The sequence below is a fragment of the Mirounga angustirostris genome, unplaced genomic scaffold, assembly GCF_029215605.1.
Source record: "Mirounga angustirostris isolate CCGP_5_RB_7025 unplaced genomic scaffold, mMirAng1.0.hap1 SCAF_8, whole genome shotgun sequence".
NCBI classification, from domain to species: Eukaryota; Metazoa; Chordata; class Mammalia; order Carnivora; family Phocidae; genus Mirounga; species Mirounga angustirostris.
The window spans coordinates 15,663,392-15,688,891 of record NW_026991716.1 but is presented as its reverse complement, the minus strand read 5'-3'; the positions used below and the strand labels follow the sequence as shown (position 1 = coordinate 15,688,891).

The window sequence follows — 25,500 nt, the reverse complement described above, 5'->3', positions numbered from 1 at the left end:
ACAAAGCTATTAGTTTGGGGCCATCTTGAGAGCGGGTCCTGCCACCAATAAAGCAAGATCTGAAAGTAACTCATCGGATTACATTCGGGTGGAAAGGAGTTACAGTTTTCTTGCTCATTTGTTCAACAAACATTTATTGCAACACTGTTCCAGGTGCTGGGGACTCAGTGGGGAACAAATCAAGCCCCCTTCACCCATGGCCCTTATATTCTAGTCGAGGATTAAGAGATAACAGACAAGGAAATCAGCAAGATAATTCCAGAATGCCAGATGTTGTAAAGGAAATGAACAGAGTGATGAGATAGAGAGTATGGGGTAGGGAAAGGGGTATCCACAGTTTAGATAGGCTAAGACAGAGAACGCTTAATTTATATAAGTTCAGCCTGTGAACACTATGGGGAAGATGAGACTCTTAAATCCATTGGCAATCAATAAAATGGCTTTATTTACAAGGCAGTAAATGTGTATACCAAAACAGCTTTAAACTGACTAGAAATGTTAAAAAGTAGAGTACACAACTATGTTTTAAGAGTTATTTAGGAGTCATTCTTCCTGGAAGGAGGAGATGAGCATGAAGGCCTTTGGCCCTCTGAGGCCATGATCAAATCAAGCACACCCCAGTCGGTCTCCCCTTGGATAGAGGAGGCTGCAGTCTACTTCAGAGCTTTTCCAACTCCCCGTTTTCCCAGGCAGCAGCATTAGTAAAATAGTGAGTTATAATAGTAGCTAACATTCATTGAGCCCTTTGTTATTTCCAGACTTTACATCTAGTATTTCACTCAACCCTATGAGGAAGGTACTAGAACTTAAAGAGATGAGCACAACCTTTCCCACAGTGTCCTCTGACTGGAATGCAGGTTTGAACCCAAAGCCCATGTTACTCATTTCATCTTCAAGGACCTGACAAGACGGTTTCCTAGGTCTGTACGAATTCACTCTGCATTTCCATGTAAGTCTGCTGTGGACTGAACCGTGCCTCTCCGAACACTCTGGATTCATACGTTAGAGCCCTACCCTCAGTGTGACTGTATTTGGAAATGGGGTCTTGGGGAGGTAATTAAGTTAAATGAAGTCATAAGGGTAGGGCCCTGATCCCATAGGATTAGGGTCCTTCTGAGATACTAGAACGTTCACTGTCTCTCTCGATGCGCACATTCGGAAGAAATGTCACGTGAGGACACGGGGCAGAGGCGGCTGGCCAGCTACAAGCCAGGAAGGGAGCTCTCACCAGGCACCAAATCAGGTGACCCTTGATGTCGGACTTTCAGCTTCTAGATCTGTGAGGAAATAGATTTCTAAGGTTTGAGTGGCCCAATCTACAGCAATCTGTATAGCTGTCCCAGCCGACTGATACAATGTCTTAGATTATTGCACTTGCTAGTATCCACATTGTTAGATCATGGATAAAGTTGGACTATTTCGCTCATAGATAAGAAATTGAATGCCAGTGCCTTTTTCCAGTGTTCCCCAGTATTCCACTCGTGGACACTGTTTATGAAGAATGGTTTTAGGAACTGCAAGTCTTCACTCCCATCAGCCACTTCTAGTCTTCCTCCACCCCTTTAGCAGATAGTACACCAAATAATACTCAGTACACTCTTCTACTAGCTGGCATTGACCTAGGTGCTTTTAAATGACGTTAGAGACCAGGTATCTTGTAATAGCGTATCCTGTAAGGTTAATAGTATTGGCATAAATGTGAATGAAATAAAAGTAGACTTGGTTAAAATTAGTAATTTTCTCTTCTCCCCTTCAACCATCATACCGTCCGGACTTCCCCATTTTCATCACACAATCTACCAGCTTCTCAAAACTTGAAAATATGGACTTTTTTTCCCCATTTCTTTTTCTTCTTTCTCCACAGATGTAGATCATGATAGAGCTATTGTAATGTTTTTCACAAAATATAATCTTCAAGCTTTAAGCATCTCAATATTCTCTGGGCTCCAAGCATGTATCTACCACGTACTAGCTCTGTGGCTGTAGGTAGATTATTTGGCAATTCTAAGGCTCTTTTTCTTCATCTGTAGTATGGGTTTATAGTGAGGATTAAATGAGTTTACACAGGAAAGACTGACAAGTCATAAATTCTCAAAAACTGTCAATTACTAGCACCACCTTTCTGGCCACTATTACTCTGGCTGCTGATACAAGTACTATTATTACCATTGTTGCTGATACAAGTCTACTATAGCAATTTCTGTCCATACAAATACTACTTTATTACTTCTGCTGGTAAAAATACTACAGTGACAGATCCTAAATCCATCAATGACCATAATTTTTCTTCAAAAGATCAGTCTCAGTCCAGATGTCTCCAAAGAACTATCAACTGTAGTAACATGTCCAAATTCCTTCCTAACGATGCCAGAGAAGGCTTTTCCCGGGTTGTCTGTTGTCTCCCCATTCTGTCTTCGTAGCTCATTACTAGGACAGCCCAGGTATATGTCTCTCATCTGCATAGTTATTAATAGCTTCCCTTTCCCTCTCAAGTGTCCTGGTTTGGATGCTACATTTACAGGGCCACCCTACTTGTTTCACATTTGCAGTGACTTTCAGCTCTAGCCGGCAACACCATCACACACAGTTCACTTACTCACCTTCAAGCTATTCCCCTTGCCTGGAATGTGGTTCTCAGACCATTGCCAAATCATGAACTTTCTCTCCTTCAAAATCCTACTGAGAACTCACCTTCAGGATGGAACTTTCTCTGATAATACTGCCCTCCACCCAATCCAGAAAGCTCTCAGCAAGCATGTAAATAACTCTGTAGAACTTTAATTGGCTCTGTTTATAAGCTTCTTCTTGTATCTTTTTTTTCCCTCTAGGTATTTTTTTCAATGTGTTTATCCTGTCTCCATTAATTTGTAAATTCCCAGAGGGCAAGGCTTGAACACAGGTTGGTGTTGGCATAAAGTGGATGAACAGTTAGGGCTGAATGGCAGACAACAAACCTTCTTGATTACTAATCTGTTAAAAAAAAAAAAAAAGAGAGAGAGAGAGAAAGAAAAAAACCAAAACCATCCTTTGTTAATGCTTTGTGATGGCCTGAGACTGCTAATCTAACGTGAAAATATATCCAGTTTCTGCTAGTGTCCAGTTAACTAAGATAAAGTCAATAGTTACAACCTTTCCATAATGTGAGGGGGGAGGGCGCGGACATATTCTGAACTATAAGAATGGGCATGAACGACATGTTATTATGGAGATTCTTCAGAAGTGGATCCTTGTCGCTTCAAGGCTGCCGGTCCATCTCAGAAGGGAAATAGTATTTACTTTCAAAACAGATCTAAAAAGCAAACAAAGCCTCGGAAAACATACAATACCACCTTGTTCTAAGTTTGCGCTGAGAGGGGAGGGGAAATGAATCTAATTTAGAAGGCCTTTGTGCGTGTGTGTATGTGTGTGTGTGTGTGCGTGTGCGTGTCTAACAGATAATAATACCACATGGTCCAGCTCTCCAGGATCGCGGGATTGGTGGATTGCTCATTTCAGTCCAGGTAACAAAGGATAGCCCGGGGCAAATGGTCCTTTCTCACTGCGGGGGGGGGGGGGGGAGAGGGGGAGGGGGAGGGGGGTGTGGGGGGAAGAAGTGGAAATCCTTTACCGTGACCACCTGCTTCCCTCTCTTCAAACCAGCACATAAAGTGCCAAATATCTGCATATCATTCGCGGCACAGAGCCCACGGTGTAAACCAACGTAGGCGGTGCACTAGATAACATCAAAGCCCCAGGCAGGGGCCAGAAAGGGGGGGGGGGCAAAAGCAGCCGAGGGAATGAAGCGCCTCCCCCTAGCATTTCCTCTCACGCCCACTTTCAACCTAGGAGGCTTTTGGTTTCTGCTTTTGTTGTTTTTAAAATTAAAAGTTAAACCCAGGAAGCTTTGGATCAGACTTTTGCGTTGCAGTTCGGGTAAGTTTTCTCTCGGTTCTTTTGTCTGGCGTCTGGCTCGGCAGTAGCCTGGGCGTGGGGGCAGAGTTGGCAGAGCGAGCGGGGGCAGGTTTTGTCGCCGGGTCGCCCCGAGGAGGAGGGGATTCGGCCGGTGGACGGGAAAGCCCGGCGCGCGCGGAGGGCGGAGGGCGGAGGGCGGAGGGGAGGGACGGGCGGCGGCGTGACCCGGCGGCCGGCGGGGAGGAACCTCCGGGATCTCCGCGTGGCGGCGGCACTGCGGGGCCGCGCGCAGGGCGGAGGGCCGGGGCCGCGGGGCCGCGCCAGGGGGGAGCCCGAGCGGGCCGGGCGGCCGCGTGGGAACCGGGGCTGGGGACACGCGGACGGCGGTGGTGGCGCGGAGCCCGAGGATCGCGGCGGGACGGTGGGGTCCCGCGGCGAAATCCCAGGGTAGACTTGTGTCCTCCCAAAACTGCTCAGCAAGGAAAATGTGTGCAGAGAGCCCTGCCATGACACTGCCCTCGCTTGAACCGCACTCCCGGAGGGGGAGCTACAAAGCGTTCACACAGCCAGCAGGAATGCAGCTAGAGAGAACTAGGGCCCTGGGAACCCCTTTCTTCTACTTTTTTTTTTTCCCCCTCCTGAGTATGATCACCTCCCCCATTGTTAACAGAATTTTTGACAGTTCAAACTGTTGTTCCCCATTCACATTTATCTTCTGGTTAAAAAAAAAAAAAATTCTTTCCCCCCACATTCCGATACCATTTGAGAAACTGTATTTAATTTGCCATAAAGCAAGTGGAAACTAGCTACTTTACCGGTTAGCTGGATTTCCCTTCGTTCTGGTAAGCAGGAAGTTAGAACTGCAGGCAGAATTAGGAAAAGAAATTGCATTTAGAAAATTCGAAACTAGGAAATAGGAAACTGTTCCGTATTGCATATATTTCAAAGGAAAGTTTAATATTGATTTACCACTCAAGAAAGTTAAGTTGTGAGTCGTCTATTTAAGAAAAAAGCTCTTTAACAAGCTAAAATGGCAAAATTAGCTATTATAACTCCAAATTGCATGCTTAATCTGTTAGAAAGCGCACAATGCCAAATCCCATATAAACATTGTGTTCACAGTGTGTATTTGTTATGTTCACCAACCATTGGGTTAAAGATATATTCATTCAGTTAGCATTTTGATTTAGCAAGTGACACCAAGGAGAATTAATCATTATCAAGCTACCTTAATCTTTATCCTCTGACAGATTAGATATACGTGAACATTTAAATGAGTGTTTAACCTTTATTCAAATGCCCAGTTGGGAAGTTACATTACATACTTTTTGTGATTGCAATCCATTAGATATCATTTACTTTTACAAAAGACAGATGATTACATCACATTGAAAATTTAAAGATTGCATTATTTCATTGACAGGTTGGAAGTATAGTATGCTAAACAACATCATTTCAAATTTAGACAGTTGTTGGGTGATCTTTGCTCTTACGACCAAATTTAGTTTTTAAGAGGTATATTCCCCCCTTTACGTGACTTTACTTTTGGTTACAAGCTCGCCTTTTTAGAGTATTCTATTTTTAATCATTCCCATTTTGGTGCATTAAGCTTTTCTTAGCTCAAATGAGCTAGAGGTAGGATTTCCTCAGGGGAATTTTCGGGGTCAACCCTAGCAGGAAAAGCCTAGATGTCTTTATGGAAGCCCCAGGGAACAAAACAATTCAAGTTTGCACAGATGGCCCGCGTAGTGGGTGTACGGTCGTTTAGCATTTTTATTCCTTAAAAGGGGAAAGCAGTTTGGTTTAATCTAAGAAATTCTTCTACATCACATTTTTTGTTTTGCTTTATTCCTCCCAAGTTCAACGTGGCTCCTTAAACCAGTCACTTTTGCCTGCTTCTTTAGGTGTACATGTGGAATTTCTGAGTCCCCTGTTTCTAATATTCTTTAGTAGTTCTAACCCCGAAAACCTTCCTTACCCTGGTCCAGCCCTTCCTGACTGACTTCCATAGATTACCACTTCTTGCTTCCTCTACTGCTTTCTAGCAGCAAGGGTCAAACTCTGGTTTATGATAATTACTCCCTCTTCCCCCTTTCTCTTCTCCTCGGCGTCCCGGGAGCCAGGTCCGCTGCCCAGCCCCGCACCTCCCTTTCCGACCCCAAAGACCCCTCCTCTCCCTGCCCAAAGCTATCAGGCGGACAGGCAAGGGTTAACTGCGCTGGCAGCCCCGGCGCTGGGAACCACCAGCGGGCTTTGGAGCGGCCTCTGGAATAACCTTGGCTTTCCTCAGTCTTTTAATAGAACATCCGCCACCAAGAAGTAGTTTCAGTTCAGGGTTAATAATATGTCCCCTTCCACCCTCCAAACCAACACCCCGCCCCCCTCCCAGTTTTTTTTTAAGTTGTTTTTCAAAGTTAATGAGTTTCAAGTTTCACAATTACTTTCCCCTTCCCTCAACGCGTTGCTGAGGAAACCCCCTTGGGGTCCCCCCCGCCCTCCCGTCTCCTTTCCCCTCCCCCATTCGGCCCGGGCGGGGGGCGGGACTGGGAGACCCCATGACGTCACCGGCCCGGCCCACATCCTGCTGTAGAAAGTAAAGAGACGGTAAAGAGAAACTACCGCCCCGCCCGTCCCCGCCCCTCTTCCCGGACCAACCGCCCCCAACTGCGCGACCCGGCCAGGCCTTCCCCGGGCCGCGTGACCGGCTGGGCCCGCCCCTCCGCCCCCGCCGGGCGCCAGTCCCCGAGCCGGCGCGACCCCGGGCTCCCGCCCCTCGCGTCCCTAACCCCGCCCCTCCCCCCTCGGGCCGCGCCACCGCCTCCTCCCGCCCCCCTCCCGTCCCTGCGGCGGCCGGGCGGGGCGGAGCCGCGGGGCGGGCAGCATGGGAGGGGGGTGGGGGGAGGCGGGGTCCGGGGCCCGCCCCGCCGGGGAGACCCGGGGCTCCGGGCTCCACGGGAGCCCCGACCGGGGTACCCATCCCGTCCCCAGCCTGCGCCGGGCTGCCGGCCGTGCCTGTCCACTTGGGCCTCCGAGCCGGCGGTGGTGAACGCCCCCTCCCCCGCCGAGCCCCCGCTGGGGGACGCCCCCTCCCCCGCCCGCGCGGCGCAGCTCGCGGCCTCCCCGCCTCCCGCCCCCGGGGATCCCCTGCCGCCCCGCCCACCCGCGGGAAAGCCTCGGACCTTCGCCCTCCCTCCCCCACGCCGCCCGGCCCGCGCTCCTCCCGTCGCCCCTAAAGACGCTAAACGTGCCCTGCTCTGCCCCGGGGAGAGGTAAAGCCCGCGCCCGCCCTCCGCTCCCCGGGCCCCACGGCCCCGGGGGCCGCTCGCCCCGCCTCGCCGCCCGGCCCCCCGCCGCCCCCTCTCCGGCGGCCGCGGTCATGCCGCGGCCCGGGGCGCCGGCGAGCGCGGCCGCCTCCCCCGCCCGGCGCCTGCGGCCCCCGCCCGCGCGCCCCGCGCTTCCCCCCCGCCCCCCGGCCGGCTCCCCTGTTTAATATTTCAGCGCTGGGTGGTGTGAGTGCCAGTCGCCGGCCTCTAGTGTGGCTGCTGTTGGGGCGGCGGCGGCGGGGAGGGGGACGGAGCCCGGGGGCCTGGAGCAGCAGCGGGAGGAGGCTATGTTTGTGTTTGGGGTTGTCAAGTGAAGGAGGGATCCCGGGCGCCGCCGCCGCCGCCACCGCGCGGGGGTCGCGGAGATTCCGAGCTGCGGCCGCCGCCATCAGCAGCGCAGCTCCTGGGCCGGCTGCAGCGGCAGCGGCTCCGCCGGGCGTCCTGGCAGCAGGTTCGGCGCGGGCTCGGCGGCGGGGGCGCTGCAGCTGGGAGGGCGGCGGAGGGGGGGTACCCGGGAGGGGGGCAGGACCAGTTCCCCCTCCGCGGGCGGGGGGCATGCGGGCGCGCGTGTGTGTGTGCGTGTGTGTGCAACCGCCGACCTTGCAGAGGGGATGGCTGCGTGCGGGAGACACTTGCCACTTCTAGGCGCCCTCGCCGCGCGCGAGCGGCCCGAGCTGCGGTCCTGCGAGGCGAGCAGGTACGGAGGGACCCAGCCTCCTCACTCGCGTTCCAGCCGCAGACGCATTTTGCAAGAGGGTGGGGGGTGAGGGAGACCAGGCCTCGGCTTCCCAACCTCCCGGCTTTGTGGCTTTCTTTCCCTTTCGTTCTTTGCTCTAAGTGCCTGTTTACTCCCAGCCACCTGGGTAGTTTCTTTCCGGGGTGGGAGTACGCGCCTGCAGCAGTTGGGAAGTGGGCGGTGGGTTTGGGCGCGGGTCGGCTCAGGCTCGCCTCGGGGTCGGGCTGGGTAAGGAGTTGCAGCTGGAGAGGGGAGGGGGCGGTGGCGGAGCCGGCGGCGAGGAGGAGTCTCAGGGCTGCCGCGCTCGCCTCATCCCGTCCTCCTCCTCCTCCTCCTCCTCCTCTTGCTCTCCGCATCCACTCCGGGCTCCTTCCTGAGCTGGCACTTCCATTCCCCCCTCCTCCTGGCATGCGAAGCGCTTTGTTCAGTGCAGCGTTGCAGAGGGGTTTTCCCAGGCTCCGCCCTCCACATTCATTCATGTTTTTTCTCCTTGCAACTGTCTTTACGCTTTTTGATCGTGTCATGTTTTTGCTCCATGTAGTATTTATTTCTTTCCTGCAAAGGAACGGTTTATTACTCGTCCTAGTCGCTCTGGTGCCGCTGTCTTTGCATGTACTCATTTCCCCTCACAAGGATTTAAACATGGGATGGATGGACAGCTAAGGACAGTGGGTAGGCAGGGAGCGGGGTAGCAGAGAGCTGTTACTGATTGGGAATTTGCGTATTTTATATTTATGCTCCTGATACGGGATCACGTGATTATATTACATTCAGAGTTCACGCTTCAAAAAGTTCCAAATATCGTGACCATTTAAAAGCTTTAAGTTTAACAAGGAATGTAGTTAAGCAGTCATACAATTTATTTGGCCCTAATGTCTGAATTCTCTATTGAATCAAGCTTCGTGAATCGGATGGTGGATGTTTTTAATGCAGGGAGTTAGGAACCATATCTTATAGATCATTTAGTGCTGTGCTAAAGTATATGGTATTTGGGCATCATTTCTTATTCTTCTCTATGCAGTTAAAAAAATTGCAAATAATTTTGTTCAGTGCCCACACATAGCCTTATCAGGGGTAAAATAACTGAAGTTAATTGTAGCCTTCTTCTGTTTCTTCTCTGCTGTAATGAAATAAATTTTTTTTTTAAAGATTTTATTTATTCAGTTGAGACACAGAGATAGCATGAACAGGGGGAGAGGCAGAGGCAGGGGGAGAAGCAGGCTCCCAGCTCAGCCAGGAGCCTGATGCGGGACTTGATCCCAGGACCCTGGGATCATGACCTGAGCTGAAGGCAGACGCTTAACCATCTGAGCCACCCCACGCGCCCCTTGAAATCATAAATTTCTAAAACCTTATACAGGGATATTAGATCTAGCCTTTCCCATATAGGCTTTCTTAAGGAGAATTAATATTTGAGTGTTTTTGTGGGCCAGGCAGTGGGCATCTACATTGTTTAGTTTACACCTTACAACAACCCTGTGAGGTGGATACTATTTCCTAGTTTTACAGTTGGGAAATCTGATCTTCGGAGAGGTTAAGTACCTTGAACAAGGCCACACAGTAAGGGATAGAGCCTGGCTTTGAACCCAGTCCGGTTTGACACCAAAATATATAGTCATGACTTGTGCTCTGTGCTCTACAGCCTCTTGAATAAAACCATAGAATACCTGTTATCTCTGCTGAGGAAGTAAGCACTGAGAATAACTGAGTCATGTGGTGCCACATTGTTTAGTTGCTGACCATGGGCAGGTTAGTCAACCTGTCCCCATCTCATCATCTTATCTGTAAAAGTAGATAAATGATAGCTATCTTATCAGTTAATATTAAGATTGGATTAGGTAATGTGTAGAAAGTTACGTAAGCACCCTGCAGGAGCTCAGTAAGTATTCTCTCGTTTCTTCTACAGTACTGGATATTACAAGTTTTAAACAAAGCATTGCTATCCCATTGTTCTCTCTTTGCTTTGTGATGAAATGAATTTCATGCTTAACATCATCAGCTTTATTCCAGGAAATTAAAACTAAAGTTTTAGCTCTAGGGTCCATGAGGATCTTGTGGAAGAGGAGACAGAGGTGGCTGATTTGGGAAGAGGATGATCAGGTTTTGAATTACTATTGTTTTGGCATATTGCATTTCCAATCACTGTTTTTAGAATGTATAAGTCAGGACAGACCAGGTCATGCTGCAGTAACAAATAACTCCCAAACCTCAGCCACTTAAAACAACAAAGGTCTGTTTCTTGTTTATGCCACGTGATCATGGTAGGTTAGCAAGAGCTCAGCTCTGTGTTGCAGCACTCACTTGTCTGGAACAATGCCTGTCCCATGGCAGAGGGAACAGAGAGGGCCAGAGGATTTTGCTTTGATAACAAAAGGTACAGCCTGGAAACAGTGCAAGTCTCCTCCACTCACAGGTCATTAGCCAGAACTGCTCCACATTGTAACTAAACACAGCGAGGCGTAAAGTATAGTCCTGGCACAAGCCTAGAAGAAAATACTAGAATAATTGGGGAGCAGCTCCAATAGCAACCACATATATTAACTGAATTAATTCAGTAAAATAAGATGAATGAGACATAATCCTTGTTCCCAAAGAGCTTATGAACCAGTGGCCGTATTACATACAGCATAACACTTTTATGGCCTCATGCTATACTTTAATTGTACCTTGGGATGTCACTTTTAAAACAGTGGAGTGAATCTTTTTCACTCTTCTTCGATGAAAGTACAGTGATTTTCTTTTTCAGTTTTCTTAACGAGAAAGCCCAGAGAGTAGCAAAATGAGATGTCCTACGGTTAATTAAAAGTTAGTAAGTAAGCTTTTGCAGGTGTCTCTGGCTTGGTTATCTTTTGTTGGGTTTCGGTGAGTGCTGAACTAAGCCATGACTTTTGAACTGTCTTTTTCCTTTGAAGGTAGTAAAGTGTAATTTTTTTTTTTCTTTTTCAGCACATGGATTAATTGATGGATGTTGAGTTTATGGAGCTACCTTTTTGTGACCTGCTCTCCCCACAGTTTCTAAGAAGAAAAAGGGGCCCCTGATTCAGAGAAGATGCCTCGAACTAAACAGATTCATCCCAGAAATCTAAGAGGTAGGGTTCTTCATGAAACAGAAGTAAGGTTTATAGTAAATCTTACAATAAAGTATTTCTTGGGTGACAGGAATGGCAGCTTGCTGGATGTTGACCCTGGTCCACAGTGAGCGCCCGGAGGGCTCCGTTTCTCTCATTCACTTACAGTTTTCCTGCACAATTCCCGTCTCTCAGGAAATGTCTCATAAGTATTTGTTGAATGAATTAATCGAATTTGACAAAATTACAATGCCCTCCCAACCACTAGCATGGGTATGAAAGTGAGAGATTTACTTTCTCTTAACGGAGACTGCATTTGCCTGGAAGAATCTGAAATGAATAGTTGGATATTCTTTGCCAACATGATTTTGTTTTAACTCCTCCCCCATACCACATTTGAGATTTATTTCTGTACAACTCTATACATTAGATTATCAAGAAGTGAAGAGAGTTGTAGTTGACATTAACTCAGACCATTATTTGCAGAACTCAGAGGCAACATGACCTATTTTCCATGAGGAAGCAATCAGTCAAAATTACACATGCTCTGTACATTTCATGCAAAGGTGAAAAATGCATGTTGCTCCTTCACTGTGAAGAGAAATTATAATTTTAGGAAAGTAAGCATATTTTAGTTAATTGTTTCAAGAGATGTATGTTGTTCTAATGTGTTATATCAACTGGGGAGAACAATTATCTTTTATATTCAAGTTTAGTAGATAAGGGTATAGCAGTGCTAAGCAAAGAACAGTTACAGCAAATATAAACCCCCAATGGAGTGAAGTATCTTAACGACATATTTACTATTACAGAAAAAAATTCTCAGGCACATACAAGGCAAAAAATAACTTAAAGATCAAACAGATTCATTGGGAGATGTTTCTTTGTGAAATAAAGTTGGCCACTGTGGGGTGATCATTGGAAACGTGGTCAATTTTGTGGTCTCCTCGAATCTGGAACAGTGTGTGTTTCCTGTCTAAAAAGTACTGGAACTCTCTGCTGGCATACGTGGCTGCCTCGGACCAAGTTCAGATTGATGATTATGAGAGCACTGGTGTTCAATGAGGTGAGGATTTAGATGGAGAACATTGAGTCTTGTGTGTCCAAGTCTGATTTTTCAGAGTCCTATGGAAAATGTTGCAAATTGACCACGTATTTGCCTGTCTTTCTCACTAGAACCTGAGCTCCCCAAAGTAGGTCCTTTTTCTCATTTACTATTAGAGGAAAGCCTTCACACTCCTGGGTGTCAGCTGAGGTGGGCATTTGGAGTCCTGGGCCCGACTTTTATAATTCATCTGTCTAAAGAGGGTGCAAAAGGCAGCCTGGAGCTTGTGGGTGCCTTAGCCTAGCACAGGTCCTGGCAGCTAATAGGAGCCTAGATATTTGTTGAAATGAATACAGGATTGATCTTAACGTATTATTTATGAGGTTGTAAATAGTAAACGTTTTTCATATTTAAAATATATACAGGCATACCTTGGAGTTATTGTGAGTTCTGTTCCCGAACACTGCCATAAAGTGAATATCGCAATAGAGCGAGTCAAATGAATTTTTTGGTTTCCTGGTTAATATAAAAGTTATGTTTACACTGCTGTGGTCTCTGAAGTGTGCAATAACATTGTTTTTTAAAATGTATGTACTTGAATTAAAAAAATACTTTCTGCTAAAAAGTGCTAGTCATCTGGGCTTTCAGCGAGTTGTAATCACTGATCACAGATCATTGTAGCAAATGTAACAATAATGAAAAAGCTTGAAAGATTGCGAGAATTACCAAAATGTGACACAGACGCACGAAGTGAGCAAATGCTGTTGGACCTGCTAATCCCAGGGTTGCCACAAACCTCCTCTAATTTGTAAAAGACAGCATCTGCAGAACGCAACAAAACAGAGCACAATAAAACACGGGGTGCTTGTACTTTCTAACATTCTAGATCACACCGCCATCCAGAGAAATGGCAGCTGTTAGGCCACAGACTATTTTCCTGTCTGTACCAAATGTACAACCCACCAGGTCGTTGAACTGTTCCTGTCGCACCGTTCTTGGAGGTAGGGATAAAATGATCCTCAAACCTGGACCCTGAAAGAGTGTGGAGTTGAGGACGGGAGACGGGTACATGCGCACTGTGCTCATGTCATGAGGGAGGAGCAGAGGTATGGAGTTCCCGCAGAGGTGGGGCATCATACTCTGTCCTGATCGTGGGGCCGGGGCGGGGGGGGCAGTTTGGCAGGGGCGGCATGGGAAGGGAAGAGAAGCAAAGGTATCGTCTGAAGTGGGTTCTTGGGGCTGAGAAATTATCCACGAAGCTGATAAGACAGGGTGAGTGCATTTCATCCTGGGGTAGGAGCTTATGCAGTGACTTGGGGAATCCAAGCCAGTCTAAGTCCTTCTCCATTACTGGAGCATACAAAGTTCCGTTCAGGGGACAAGAGGGGAGGGAGAGGGTAGGAGACTGGGGCCGGAGAATTAGAAATCTCATCTTGAGGGTCCACCAAATCTGACCCTAAATTCCATACGCAGAGCTAAAACTTTGAATAGGAAAGCTGGCTTATTTTCCAAAATCAAGGTGTTTTTTAAGTTTTCTAAGAGAATTTGAAATGAGTTCGGCTCTGGCCCATCACTGAGAGTTTCAAAGTCGCTTCACTAAGGCAGTAATGACTCAGGCACCGAAGAGCAGATCACAGTAGATTAGCACAAGACAACCTACCAAAGCCACGTTGGTGGGACCTGCAGACTGGCTAGGTCCAGGGGTGCAGGGATGGACTGGAGGCTTGGGCAGCCCTTGATGGGAGAGACGTATCTGAGCCAGGGAGCTTGCTCAGCAGAGAGGGATGAGGGCGAGGCTGTTCCTGTAAACAGAGGCACACAGGCAAGGAATTGCTAAGGTGTAACACTTTTAGAATTTCCTCTTCTCTTCTAAAATATATTTGAGGACTATATCCCTGGGCACAGGTTGGGGGTTAAAGTAAGCAGATATGTCCTGAATTGCAATTCCTCTGTTAATTCCTGAAGAAACTGATTTTAATGGTTAAAAAAAAAAAAAAAAGTAAGCAAGTAAACATTAGCTACTAAAATGAATTGTTTAGCATTGATTTTGTGTCTCCCTGTGACCACTGAAATACCATGTTTGTTTTGCCTCAGCTGTCACCCACTGCTCTGACTTGCAGAAGACCTACCGCGTAAGTTAGCTATGAAATGGGGAGAGAGGAAATCAGAAGACCAGAAAGCCAGGCACAGCCCACCTTGCTCTGGTGAGCACGTTGCTCACCCTGCTTTAAGTGCATTGCTTCTTTTCCGGGCTTCCTTGGAAAATAGTCTGTGAAGTATTTGTCTTGTGTTTGGTAATTAAGTCAGTAATAAAAGATTTATACTTAAACTCAATTATATGCTCATTATGCTTTCATGGCAGTTTTAACTCTTAAAATACAATCTTTCTTGAATTTATTCTGTTCTTCAGCTGGTATTGGTGTAGTCCTAAGGCTATGCCAAGTCGTAGGGTAATCTTATTCTAACTTTCTGGAATATAAATTTTATTTGGGGGAAAATATGTATACACACGTGTGTGTGTGTGTGTGTATTCATGTATTAAAATATTATAGAAGTCATATATGAATATACAAAATTTGTATGGATTTAAATGAGGCACGTGCATGCAATGCTCCTGTAGAAGGTAGAATTTACACTTCTCTGCTGTTAGAGGTTCTTTAGTGGAAAAGCATGAGAAGTGATATGTTAAGGGCAAGATATGAATCTGAGGCAAAACTGAGTCAGAGTTAGAACTGATGGGGAATCTGTACAGATTGTAGGAGTGGGGTTTGTTGAATTCTAGTGTCTTGACCCTTGGTCCTATAAACCAGATAGAACGTTTGTCTTTGGCGCCTGTCTGCACAAAGCAGATGGGTAGAGTTTAACACTGACCTATCCTTTTTTTTTTTTTTTAAGATTTTATTTATTTATTTTAGAGAGAGAGAGTGGGGGGAGGAGCAGAAGGCGAGGGGCAAGCAGACTCCACGCTGAGCGCAGAGCCTGACACGGGGCTCGATCCCAGGACCCTGAGGTCATGATCTGAACGAAAATCAAGAGTCGGATGCTTAACCGACTGAGCCTCCCAGGGGCTCTCCCTATCCTTTGTGAGGGTGAATGAGAATTTCTGAAGAGCATGAGGGAAACACTTGCTGTTCAGAAGCAAGGCTTTGTATGTTGTCGTAGGTTCCCTGGAGAGGGGCTCTTGGCCACTATGTGGCAGACTCCGGGGCTGGAGCTCCCACGTGTGGTCCTGATGAATGTCCCAGCAGGGCAGTGCCCCCGTCGCCAGCAATCATTCCGTTCTGATCAACCATCTCCCCCACCTTCCCTGGCCTTTGCTTGGAATCAGGTAACCCGGATGGAGGAAACAGGGACTTGCTGGGGTTCCATGTCAGTCCTCTGAAGGGAAAAGGCTATTTTTCTGCTATGCCAGTCATTATTGTGAATGTGTTTTCAAAACTTTGGGGGAAGAAAGAAAATGTTTTAGTTGAGTTTGGGCTTAGGGTTTCAAAGATTGATATACTTTAAGGTTGGAAGTCAGCGTAGAGGATACCAAGTGTTAACCTTTTGCAAAAAGGTGAAGTTTTTTAACCTCTAGCAAAACGTATTTGGGGAATTTCGGTGTGGCTGTTTTTCATTTTTATTGGTTGAGTGCGTTTGGCTCTGAACACACTGCTTTATTATAATGTGAGAAGTAAAGGGTGAGGTCCACACATGGGATCTGTGGATGCCCATCACCTTGTAAGATGAAGTTCAAAGTCCTGAGTTTGGCTCGGACACAGTTTGGCCTTCTCCTTCTCCTGTGTGTCTGGTGAATAATCTGCCATTTCAGGAACTCAGCATGCAGATCCAGTATTTCTGTGCTTGCTTTTCTTTCTGGAAAGTATTCCTTTCCCCTTCCCATTTGTACTCTGTTTTCTTATTCTGCAGGGGAGATGTTGCTACCAAAGAAGATTTCTCTTCACCTTTGAGCTTTTCCCCCGTCTCCTACCTTCTCCCCTGCCACCGTGCCCCCCAGCATACATTTTCATTGCTTGTATCTCCAGGTTCCTTACCGTACCTCTGATACCGCATCATAATTATCCTGCAGATCTATCATCTTAGCTGGGTATAACTTCTATGTCAAAAGAGCATGTTTTAGTCACCCATCCGTGTTCAACAAATACATATTTGCGTTAGCTTATTAGCAAACTAGAGGGTTAAAGATGATTTGTACTCTGGAAATTTGCTTACACTTCCCAACCTTGATTAGCAAATGCTTCTTGTGATACTTGGTAGCCTCTGATTAAAAAACCTGCTGTAATATAAAATTTTAATCGCCTAAACCAAGTCGTTATGTATTAACTTTTGTTTTACATTAGTGTTTGCCCTAGGAGTCCTCAAGTTTATCTTTTTGGTACATTTAATTATCATAATGGTAAGGAGTCTGGCCTCAGGTTATCACTGGCTAGCTGTGTGGCCTTGAGCAAGCCGGGAGTGTTGGTTTCCTCCTCTGCAAAGTAGAGATAACGTGTGAAGATTAGGTAACATGGCAGCATTTAGCATGATGCCTGACACCAGGTAAACGCTCAGTACAGAGTTGTCACTTTCTCTAAAAAACCGGTTTGTGCCAAACTCTTGGGTTGCGCGTGCTTTGCAAACAGAGGCCACCGGGAAGCGCGGAGTGATGCTGCTTCATTGTGCTCAGCATGAATTACCGATGGGTCTTGTGGTCCCGGCGATCCAGGGCTTGGGATGTGGAAGAGAGCCATCGCTGCAGAAAAGAACTTGGGAAGGACAGTTCTCGCCCAGAGTGCTGCCTCCTCAGTTTGTCCGTCTGTACAGATTCAAACCTTACCTCGTGTTTTGAATCTAGTTCTCAGGAAACTGATTGTGAAGTCTTCTGTTTTATTGTGACGGAACTGCTTTTAGAAGTGTTCGACCTTCACGATCCTGTAGGATGGAAGTGACGCGCCGTAGCCCACACTTGTGTTTAGGTTCTAAGACGGCACCCCTCTCTGTCCCCCGTGCCCCTGTCTCATGTGGGACCTTGGAAACCCGGTGGGTTTTCAGGAGTAATCTGATGAATGTGAATATTTTCATTTGCTATCAGTGCATAGACGCACTCCAGTGACTTGTTTTATCAATCACCGGTCGTGAAGAAAATCTCTGTTTTCTCGTTCTGTGGGGATGGTCTTGTTGAGCTTATGAGTAGGATAAGTTTAGTTTTGAAGATTTTTACTTATTTTATTTTTATTTATTTTCGAAGATTTTATTTATTAGACTGTGCAAGAGAAAGAAGGAGCGCGGGGGAGCGGGAAGAGGCAGAGGGAGAGGGAGAAGCAGGCTCCCCGCTGAACTGGGAGCCCGATGCGGGGCTCGATCCCAGGACCCCGGGATCGTGACCTGAGCTGGAGGCAGATGCTTAACCTTAAGCCACCCATACGCCCCTAATTTTGATGATTTTTAGATGGAATTCTAGCAGTTCATGCACATTGTTTTTCATCTTTGAATGTCAAGTCAGCAGTTCTATGTTGACAGTCTTAAGATTTGAGAAGTCAGAAATCTTGTAGGGTAAACAACCCAGGGCTTATTAAAAAAAAAAAAATGCTGTAGGTGACTGCAGCTAGGAAGGGCATAAGTAAATAACTTAAGGTTGAGTTTTTGATGGTAAAGTTAAGAAAGATACTGAAGTTATTAGCAGCCATCACGTAAGTAGCTGTTAGTTTGTCTGACTAGGGTAAAAATAGGAGACTAGACTTCATAAAGCCAGCCTCCCATTTGTTTTCAGATCATGATTTTTCAGCTCATATTGAGAGCTTATTTGATGCTTTTGGAATGCTTATTAACATTAACCAGATGCTTTTTTTCTGTTTAAAAGCAGATATAAAATGTAATAATACGATTAATCGGAGTAATGATTTTATTTTAGAAAATCTTGGCACAAAATTATACCTCTGATGAGGTATAATTTTATCTTATCATAGAATAGGAAAATACATAATGTGTATAAAAGCTCCTATTATATACATACATTTTTAAGCTCCACATTTAGGATGCCGCGTAATTTGAACACGTCTGGGACAAAGTTGGTTCTTGTGTTCTCTGAAAGAATATTTTACAAATAAATGCCTTATTTTTTCATTCCAATATTCATTATTTTAAGACATTTTAACAGTACTCTTTGCATGTTAATAATGTGCCAAATTTACAAATGGTGCTCAGGTATTCCTATAAAGCACTTGGTACTTATAATGATGTTAACCACTATTCACTGCAGGGCAAAAACTTGCAACCAAATAGTGTCCTTTCTTCTCAATACTCAAGTCATTCTTCAGAAGGAAGTTCTTCTTGACTATTAGGCTTTTATTTTGGGGCTTTTATTTGGGGTAGCACCGCATTAACTTTGAATTTTTAAAATAAATTTAAGTAATCTTTATACCCACTGTGGGGCTCGAACTTAGAATCCTGAGATCAAGAGTTGCACGCTCTACTGACTGAACCAGCCAGGCGCGACTTTTTTTTTTTTTTTTTTTTAAAGATTTTATTTGAGAGAGAGAACGAGAACAAGGCGGGGAGGGTCAGAAAGAGAGGGACAAGTAGGCTCCTAACTGAGCAGGGAGCCTGATGCAGGGCTCCATTCCAGGACCCTAGGATCGATCCCCCGACTCTGGGATCATGACCTAAGCTGAAGGCAGATATTACCAGCTGATCCACCTAGGTGCCCCCAGGTGCGACTTTTTAAAATGAATTTAAAATGTAAGGTTCTTAGAAATTTTCTATGATGAATTTTGTTCTAGAAAATATTCTAAGGCTGTGCTGCCATGCTAAAGTACTTAAAAAAAAAAAAAGCAGTGATCATAAACTAGTTGGCTGCTAAGTAATTAACTAGAATAGCAGTCCTTTAAGTGTGAAGTGGAACCAGTCAAAAGTTATTCCTGCTTAATTGATGCCAAGCTGGATTTTTATGGTACTTGGGTATTTATGTGCATATGGTATTACTGTGTGCCTATATGGTTAGAGTATGAATTTACTCAAACCTATTTATTGCTCTGCATTTGGTAGTATGGTTATATGTGCTTATTTTCCAACTCTTTATAAGATTCGCCAGCGAAGAAAAGGACCAGATCAGCATGTAATTGCTTAATATTGCAGTATTCAAATAGAAATTAAGCATTCAGTTGGGACCATGTTTGATAGTTTAAAAATAAGTAAAACTGAACTGAGCTGATACATAGCACAGGGACCCAGAAGGTGGTTGAACAGTGCCAGAAATGTGTCTGGGAGTTCTCTCTTGCTGGCTTCTTATACGCCTCTCCCAGAGAATCCTTACAAATTCTACAGGGGGAAGGACAGCCCGGGGAAGTCATTCAGTTCATCTTCCTCATTTTACAGATGACAAAGTTGGCCAGAGAAGTTTAAGTGAATTGACTTTGAGCAGCTTATTTGAATCTTATTGGAGATATTTGTGGAGGGGTCTTTAGAATTTTCTTTTTTAAATCATACTGCTTCCCATAGTTATGTTTCGTTGTGGGCTGGCGGCAAGAGGGACATTGTGTTTTATCATTTCTGTGGTAAAAAGAGCTAACCTGTCCACAGGTCTGTGTGCTAGGCTCTATTCAACATGCTTTTAATATCTTTGTTCATGTAATCCTTACAACTGAGTGAGAGAGGTGCTATTATTGCTCCCGTTATGTAGACGTGGAGGTGAGACACAGAGAAGTTGCTGGTCGCCCAGGGTCCCACAGCCAGGGGTCACCAGTGCCTTTGCTTTTGACCATCATGCTTATATTTGCTCATGTTGATAGCAGAGTCTTCCTGATTAGTATGAGCTTGCAAATGCCCTCCATCCCAGTTACAAGATAAAGCTTGTCCAGCGCTGCACATAGAGCAGAGGTCACTCAGAAGATCAGAATTTGAAGGACTTTTCTTTTCCCCCTCTAAGTCTTTAATTGTTGAGATTCATTTCAGAGCTGTGGATATGTATACTACTCAAAGCTAGATTTGCTGTTACAAACAGAGGAATTTCCAAGCTCTTCAAGAGGGAGAGAAGAGGTGTTCCATCAAAGATGTTTGCTTGCTTGCTTACTTAGTAATATGTAGTTGAAAGTAGAGGTATCTTGCTTAAAATGGAAAATGGTTTTATAATTGTTTTTTCATTTTGAAAATTTATCTTTTGAAGTGCAGTTGACATACAATGTCATATTAGTTTCAGGTGTTCAACGTAGTGATTTGACGGTTCTAGACATAGCCCAGTGCTCACCTTGGTAAGTGTAGTCACCATCTGTCACCATACAACGTTATTACAATATTATTGCCAGTATTTCCTATGCTGTACTTTTCATCTCTGTGACTTATTTCTTTTATAACTGGAAGTTTGTACCTCTTAATCCTTCTCACCGGTTTTTCCCATCCCCGCATGCACCCCCCCTCTGGCAACCACCAGTTTGTTCTCTGTGTTTATGGATCTGTTTCTGCTTTTTGATTGTTGGTTTTGTTTTTTAGATTCCACATATAAGTGAAATCCTACGGTATTTGTCTTTCTCTACTTAATTTCGCTTAGCACAATACACTCTAGGTCCATCCATGTTGTTACAAATGACAAGATTTCATTCTTTTTTTATGGCTAGTAATATGTTGCATATGTATACCATATCTTTATTCTTCTATGAGTGGACACTTGGGTTGCATTCATATCTTGGCTATTGTAAATAATCCTGCAATAAACACAGGGGTTCGTGTATCTTTTCAAATTAGTGTTTTTGTTTCCTTTGGGTAAGTAAATATCCAGCAGTGGAATTACTGGATCGTATAGTATTTCTATTTTTAAGAAGAATGGTAGTAGTTAAATGGGAGTCTCAGACTAACAGTTGAAATTTTAGACAGAAATCCTTAAAAACTATTTCTCGGAAAACTAATGTGAAAACATTAAAATTTAAGTAAGATATAGGGGAAAACATTTTGTAATTTTTCCTCATAAGTAGGTACAGAAGAATATAGAAAAAGTATGCTATTTTAGATATATTTGGACTCTTCTAGAATATAGATGTAGTTGAAGGGCAAATGAAAGAATGAAAGGGAGACTGTTAGTCTTCCATTTAATTTCACAAACAGTGAAGATGCTAGTATGCTATGCTTAGAAATAAAACCTCACACCTAGCCTTCTAAGGGCTTTTCATATAAATGTCTCCAAACATATGAAAAACATCTAAAGGCAATATAAAGCAACACATTTAAGATTAATATGGAACATTGCAGTATGGAACGCTCAAAGGGAAAATGAAGTAAAAACAGACTGGTTGAGATAAATCAATCAGAAAATAACTTCTTGGAGGAGTTAACTTTTTTCCAAATGAAAACCTGGATGAAGCAGAGTTTTGAGATGAGCTTTTAAAGAAAGGAAGGATAGATTGGTAGAGAAAATAAGTTGTTTTCAGGTTGTGCTGGAAGATAGAATGGGGAGAAAATCATACAGGAATGGTTCTTGGTCTAGTTTGCTTGATTGGAGTGAATTTCTCAATGGACTTGAAGCTTTAAGGAAGAAGAGTAAAGGAAACTTGTAGGTTTGACACGTGTAGTTTATATTTACAGTAATTATAAAATCACCAAGTTGAGTTCTTCTATAGTAAGTTGAGTGTTTATAAAAGATATGTCAAAGGCTACAGACTATCTTACAATATTTTGCAATTTAAAGATTTATTTATTTGAGAGAGAGCATGAGGTACACGAGTGGGAGGGGCAGTGGGAGAGGGACAGAGAATCTGAAGCAGACTCCGCACCAAGCGTGGAGCCCGAGTCGGGGCTGGATCTCATGACCCTGCGATCACCACCTGAGCCAAAACCAAGAGTCAGACGCTTAACCAACTGCACCATCCAGGTGCTTTGAAATTTAAAAACAACTTCCCCACACAGAGGATTTTTAGAGCAGTGAAACTACTCTTTATGACACTATAATGGTGGATCCGGGTCATTACACATTTGTCCAAATCTATAGAATATACAACCCCAAGAGTGAACCGTAAACTGTGGACTCTGAGTGATGATGTGTCCGTGTAGGCTCATCAATTATAACCAGTCTGTCGCTCTTGGGAGATGTTGGTAGTAAGAGAGGCTGTGCATGTGTGGAGGAAAGGGGTATATGAGAAATCTCTGTACAGTCCTCCCAATTTTGTTATGAACCTAAAACTTTTAAAAAATAAAGTGTATTCTAAAACAACACCTCCACCTAGGGTCAGTATGATTTGTTGATATCCAGGAAAAGGATGATAGGTTAAAAGAATGAGGCAGTCTCTGTGTCTCTGTCTCTATTTCAGAAAACCATCTTCATGCATATGAACAAACCAGCAAAGGAATAATATATGCCCTTGAGCAAATAACTTGAATTTAGTTTCTTGAGAACAAGGCATGGGAGTGGGCAGGTGTTGGGGGTGGGGTGATGTTAATCTGTAAATTTCTTTTTAGCTTTAAATAGTGGTTATTCTAAGTCAAGGGTCTGCAAACCACAATCTTATGGTCAAATCCAGTCTTCCACCTGTTTTTGTAAATACGGTTTTATGGCACTCGGCCACACCCATGCATTTACTTATGTCTGTTCCTGCTTTCCTGCTATAGCGGAAGTTGCAAATGGCTCAGAAAGCCTAGAATATTTGCTGTCTAACCTTTTACACAGTTTGCTGATCCCTGTCTGTGAAGTCGGGGGGAACTGGATTATTTATGTTTGGGAATGAGTAAGAATGTTCCATCTATCTTTAGAGGAATGTAGGAATGAATAATAGGGGAACTTAGAGGGGCTGCTTTAGTGTGTTAGGGTCTGCTGCCTGTCCGGCATGATAAGGGAATTCACATTCGTTTGGTTCTAAGGTGAAGGGAGAGCCTTAGAAGTTGAGTTGGTCCTGACAGAAAGATTTAATTGTTCTTGATGTTCCGATGCCAGGATCATGGGTCTCCACTCAAAAGGCCTGGGTCATCAGGGTCCGTTCTGTTAGAGCACTGCCCTTCTTCCAGTTGTATTGTGTCCATTAGTCACCTCTATATTTATAACTCACACTGGTAGAAAAATATCATAAGCCACGATTCCCAGTGCTGTGGGCAAAGCCACCAAACATTTTGTGAAGGATTGTTCCTCAGAAAAATGGCCGCTGAGAGGCAGTCCCGCCCCTTGAGAGTGGTGTACTGAGAATGGGACCCGTTATCTGCGTGGTGACTGCTCTTGACACATTAGGCCTGACAATTTGTACTTCAGTTTCAGGGAATGCAATTACATTTCTGGATGTCCGAATTCTCAATATTACCTACATCACCATCTTTAATCTCCCAAGTAATTCTTTATTTCTGATGGTTTTGGGTTAGTGGAATGAGAGTGGGTATGGAAGATATTTTTATGTTCTGGTTTTGTTTTACTTTATTTTGCCTAAGTTTAAATACGTTAAGGATGGGCTCAGTCGAGTTCATAGTAACTATTTGAATAGTTTGAGAAACACTTTTGAAAGCAATGCTGATTCAGGGCGCCTGGGTGGCTCAGTCGTTAAGCGTCTGCCTTCGGCTCAGGTCATGATCCCAGGGGCCTGGGATCCAGCCCTGCATCGGGCTCCCAGCTCAGTGGGGAGCCTGATTCTCCCTCCACCTCTTCCCGTCCCCACGCTTGTGCTCTCTCTCTCTTCTCTCACAAAAACAAAGCAATGCTAATTCTCCACAGACACATTGGAACATTAGCCTTGTTATTGTGGTACCTGCCAGTGTTAGCATGTGGCTCAAAAATGGTGTGAGATTCAGTATGTTAACATGTGACCTTTCTCAGTGAAAAGCAGAGCCGTCATGGTCATGAAGGGGAGTGAAAACAAAGGGCCACGTTGGAAGCCTCTGCCTGGACTTCCGTAGGCCCTGCTGGGATGGGTTAGACACACTGTAGAGTTCCAAGCTCTGCCTCTGTCTCTCGAGAAATCTATAGTTGAAGACACAAAGACCATAATGGCTTACACGTGAAAGTCCAGCCAGCTGTGCGAACATTTGATGAGTGAACATGGAAATAATATTCAGTTTACATATGTAACCAGATGTGTGCCTGCATAGCAGAGGGGTTAAGTGCATTATTTGGCCTTCTATCTGTTGATAGTTTAGGTTGACCTGTTACATTTCGGTGGAATTAATGCTACATGAGCAATGAGTTACATGCTTCCCATTTACAGTAACATCTTCAAGAATATAGAGTTTCGTTAAGTTTTCGTGGAAAGAGTGCATTTTTCAGTCTCTAGACAGTAGTTTATTGCCTCTGAAACCACTGCGCAATATATATATCTTTTACAGCTTTTCAAGATATAATTTATGTGCAATAAAATTCACCCATTATAAGCGTACGGTTCAGTGAAATTTAGTAAATTTACAGAGTTGTGCAACCTTTACCACAATCCAGTTTTAGAATATGTTCATCACCCCTAACATTTCCCTGAGCCTGGTAGGAGTCAGTCTTTACATTTGCCTTTTCTGGACCTTTAATAGAATGGGATCACACAATTTATGGCCTTTTATCTCTAGTTTCTTTCAATTAGCATAATGTGTTTGAGACACACACTTACATTGTAGCATGTATCAGGATTTTTTTTTTTTTTTTTTACCTTTTATTGCTAAGTAATATTCTATTATATGAATGTATCATCTTTGATTTGTCCATCCAGGTGATGGACATTTGGATTATTTTCAGTTTTTGGCTATTACGACTAATGTTGTAAGCGGCAATGCCCAAGTCTGCAGTTAGCTGGAGTGTTCTATAAATGCCACCAAAGTCAAGTTGGTTGTTAACATCTCTTTAACCTGACATAATTATAGAGATTCCAGCTCTCTTAGAATTGCTGTTTGCATGGTATATCTTTCCCTGCCCTTTTACTTTGAGCCTTTGGGTTCTTTGAACCTAGGGTTTGTCTCTTGTGGACAGAGTGTTCTTGAAATTGCTCTTTTTTTCAGCCTGACAGTTTGTCTTCTATGTGGTGTGTTCATTCCATTCACATTGATGTGCTTATTGTTGGATATATGTCTGCCATTTTGTTATTTCTTTTCTATTTGTCTCATACTTTTTTTTTTAAGATTTATTTATTTGAGAGCGCAAAGGAGAGAGAGGAGAATGGGAGCAGGGGGATGGGGGAGGGTCGGGGGGGAGGGAGAGAATCCTCAAGCAGACTCACCACTGAGCGCAGAGCCCAACACAGGGCTGGATCCCATGACCCTGAGATCATGACCTGAGCTGAAACCAAGAGTCGGATGCTTAACAGACTGAGCCACCCAGGTGCCCCTCTTTGCCTCATACGTTTGTTCTTCTGTGTGTCTCTGCCTTCTTTTGCATTAAATATTTTTTGGTATACAGTTCTGATTTCTCTGTTGCGTTTGTTGTTTTTACTATATTTTTGAGTAATTTTCTTAGTGGTTGCTCTAGACATTATAATATGTCCCTTAATATATCCCTGTCTACTTGAGAATAGTACTACTTGA

The 25,500-nt window shown here is 44.5% G+C and overlaps 1 protein-coding gene across 7 annotated transcripts in view; it reads left to right on the top strand.

Annotated features, from left to right (window-relative positions):
• Window positions 1-3,758: 3,758 nt before the first annotated feature.
• The window catches only part of HIVEP1 (HIVEP zinc finger 1), a 142,127-nt gene continuing 120,385 nt past the window's right edge, over window positions 3,759-25,500 (top strand). For 2 of the 7 annotated variants that reach the window (XM_064597176.1, XM_045866371.3), the window contains exons 1-2: window positions 7,352-7,665; window positions 10,897-11,039. In XM_064597176.1, the coding sequence (XP_064453246.1) occupies window positions 11,000-11,039 (40 nt within the window). In that variant the 5' untranslated portion in view covers window positions 7,352-7,665; window positions 10,897-10,999. Of the gene's footprint in view, window positions 3,913-6,857; window positions 7,161-7,347; window positions 7,666-7,771; window positions 7,912-10,896; window positions 11,040-25,500 lie in introns of those variants that run through there. The other 5 variants (XM_045866369.3, XM_045866370.3, XM_064597178.1 and 2 more) reach the window with 5 other exon arrangements.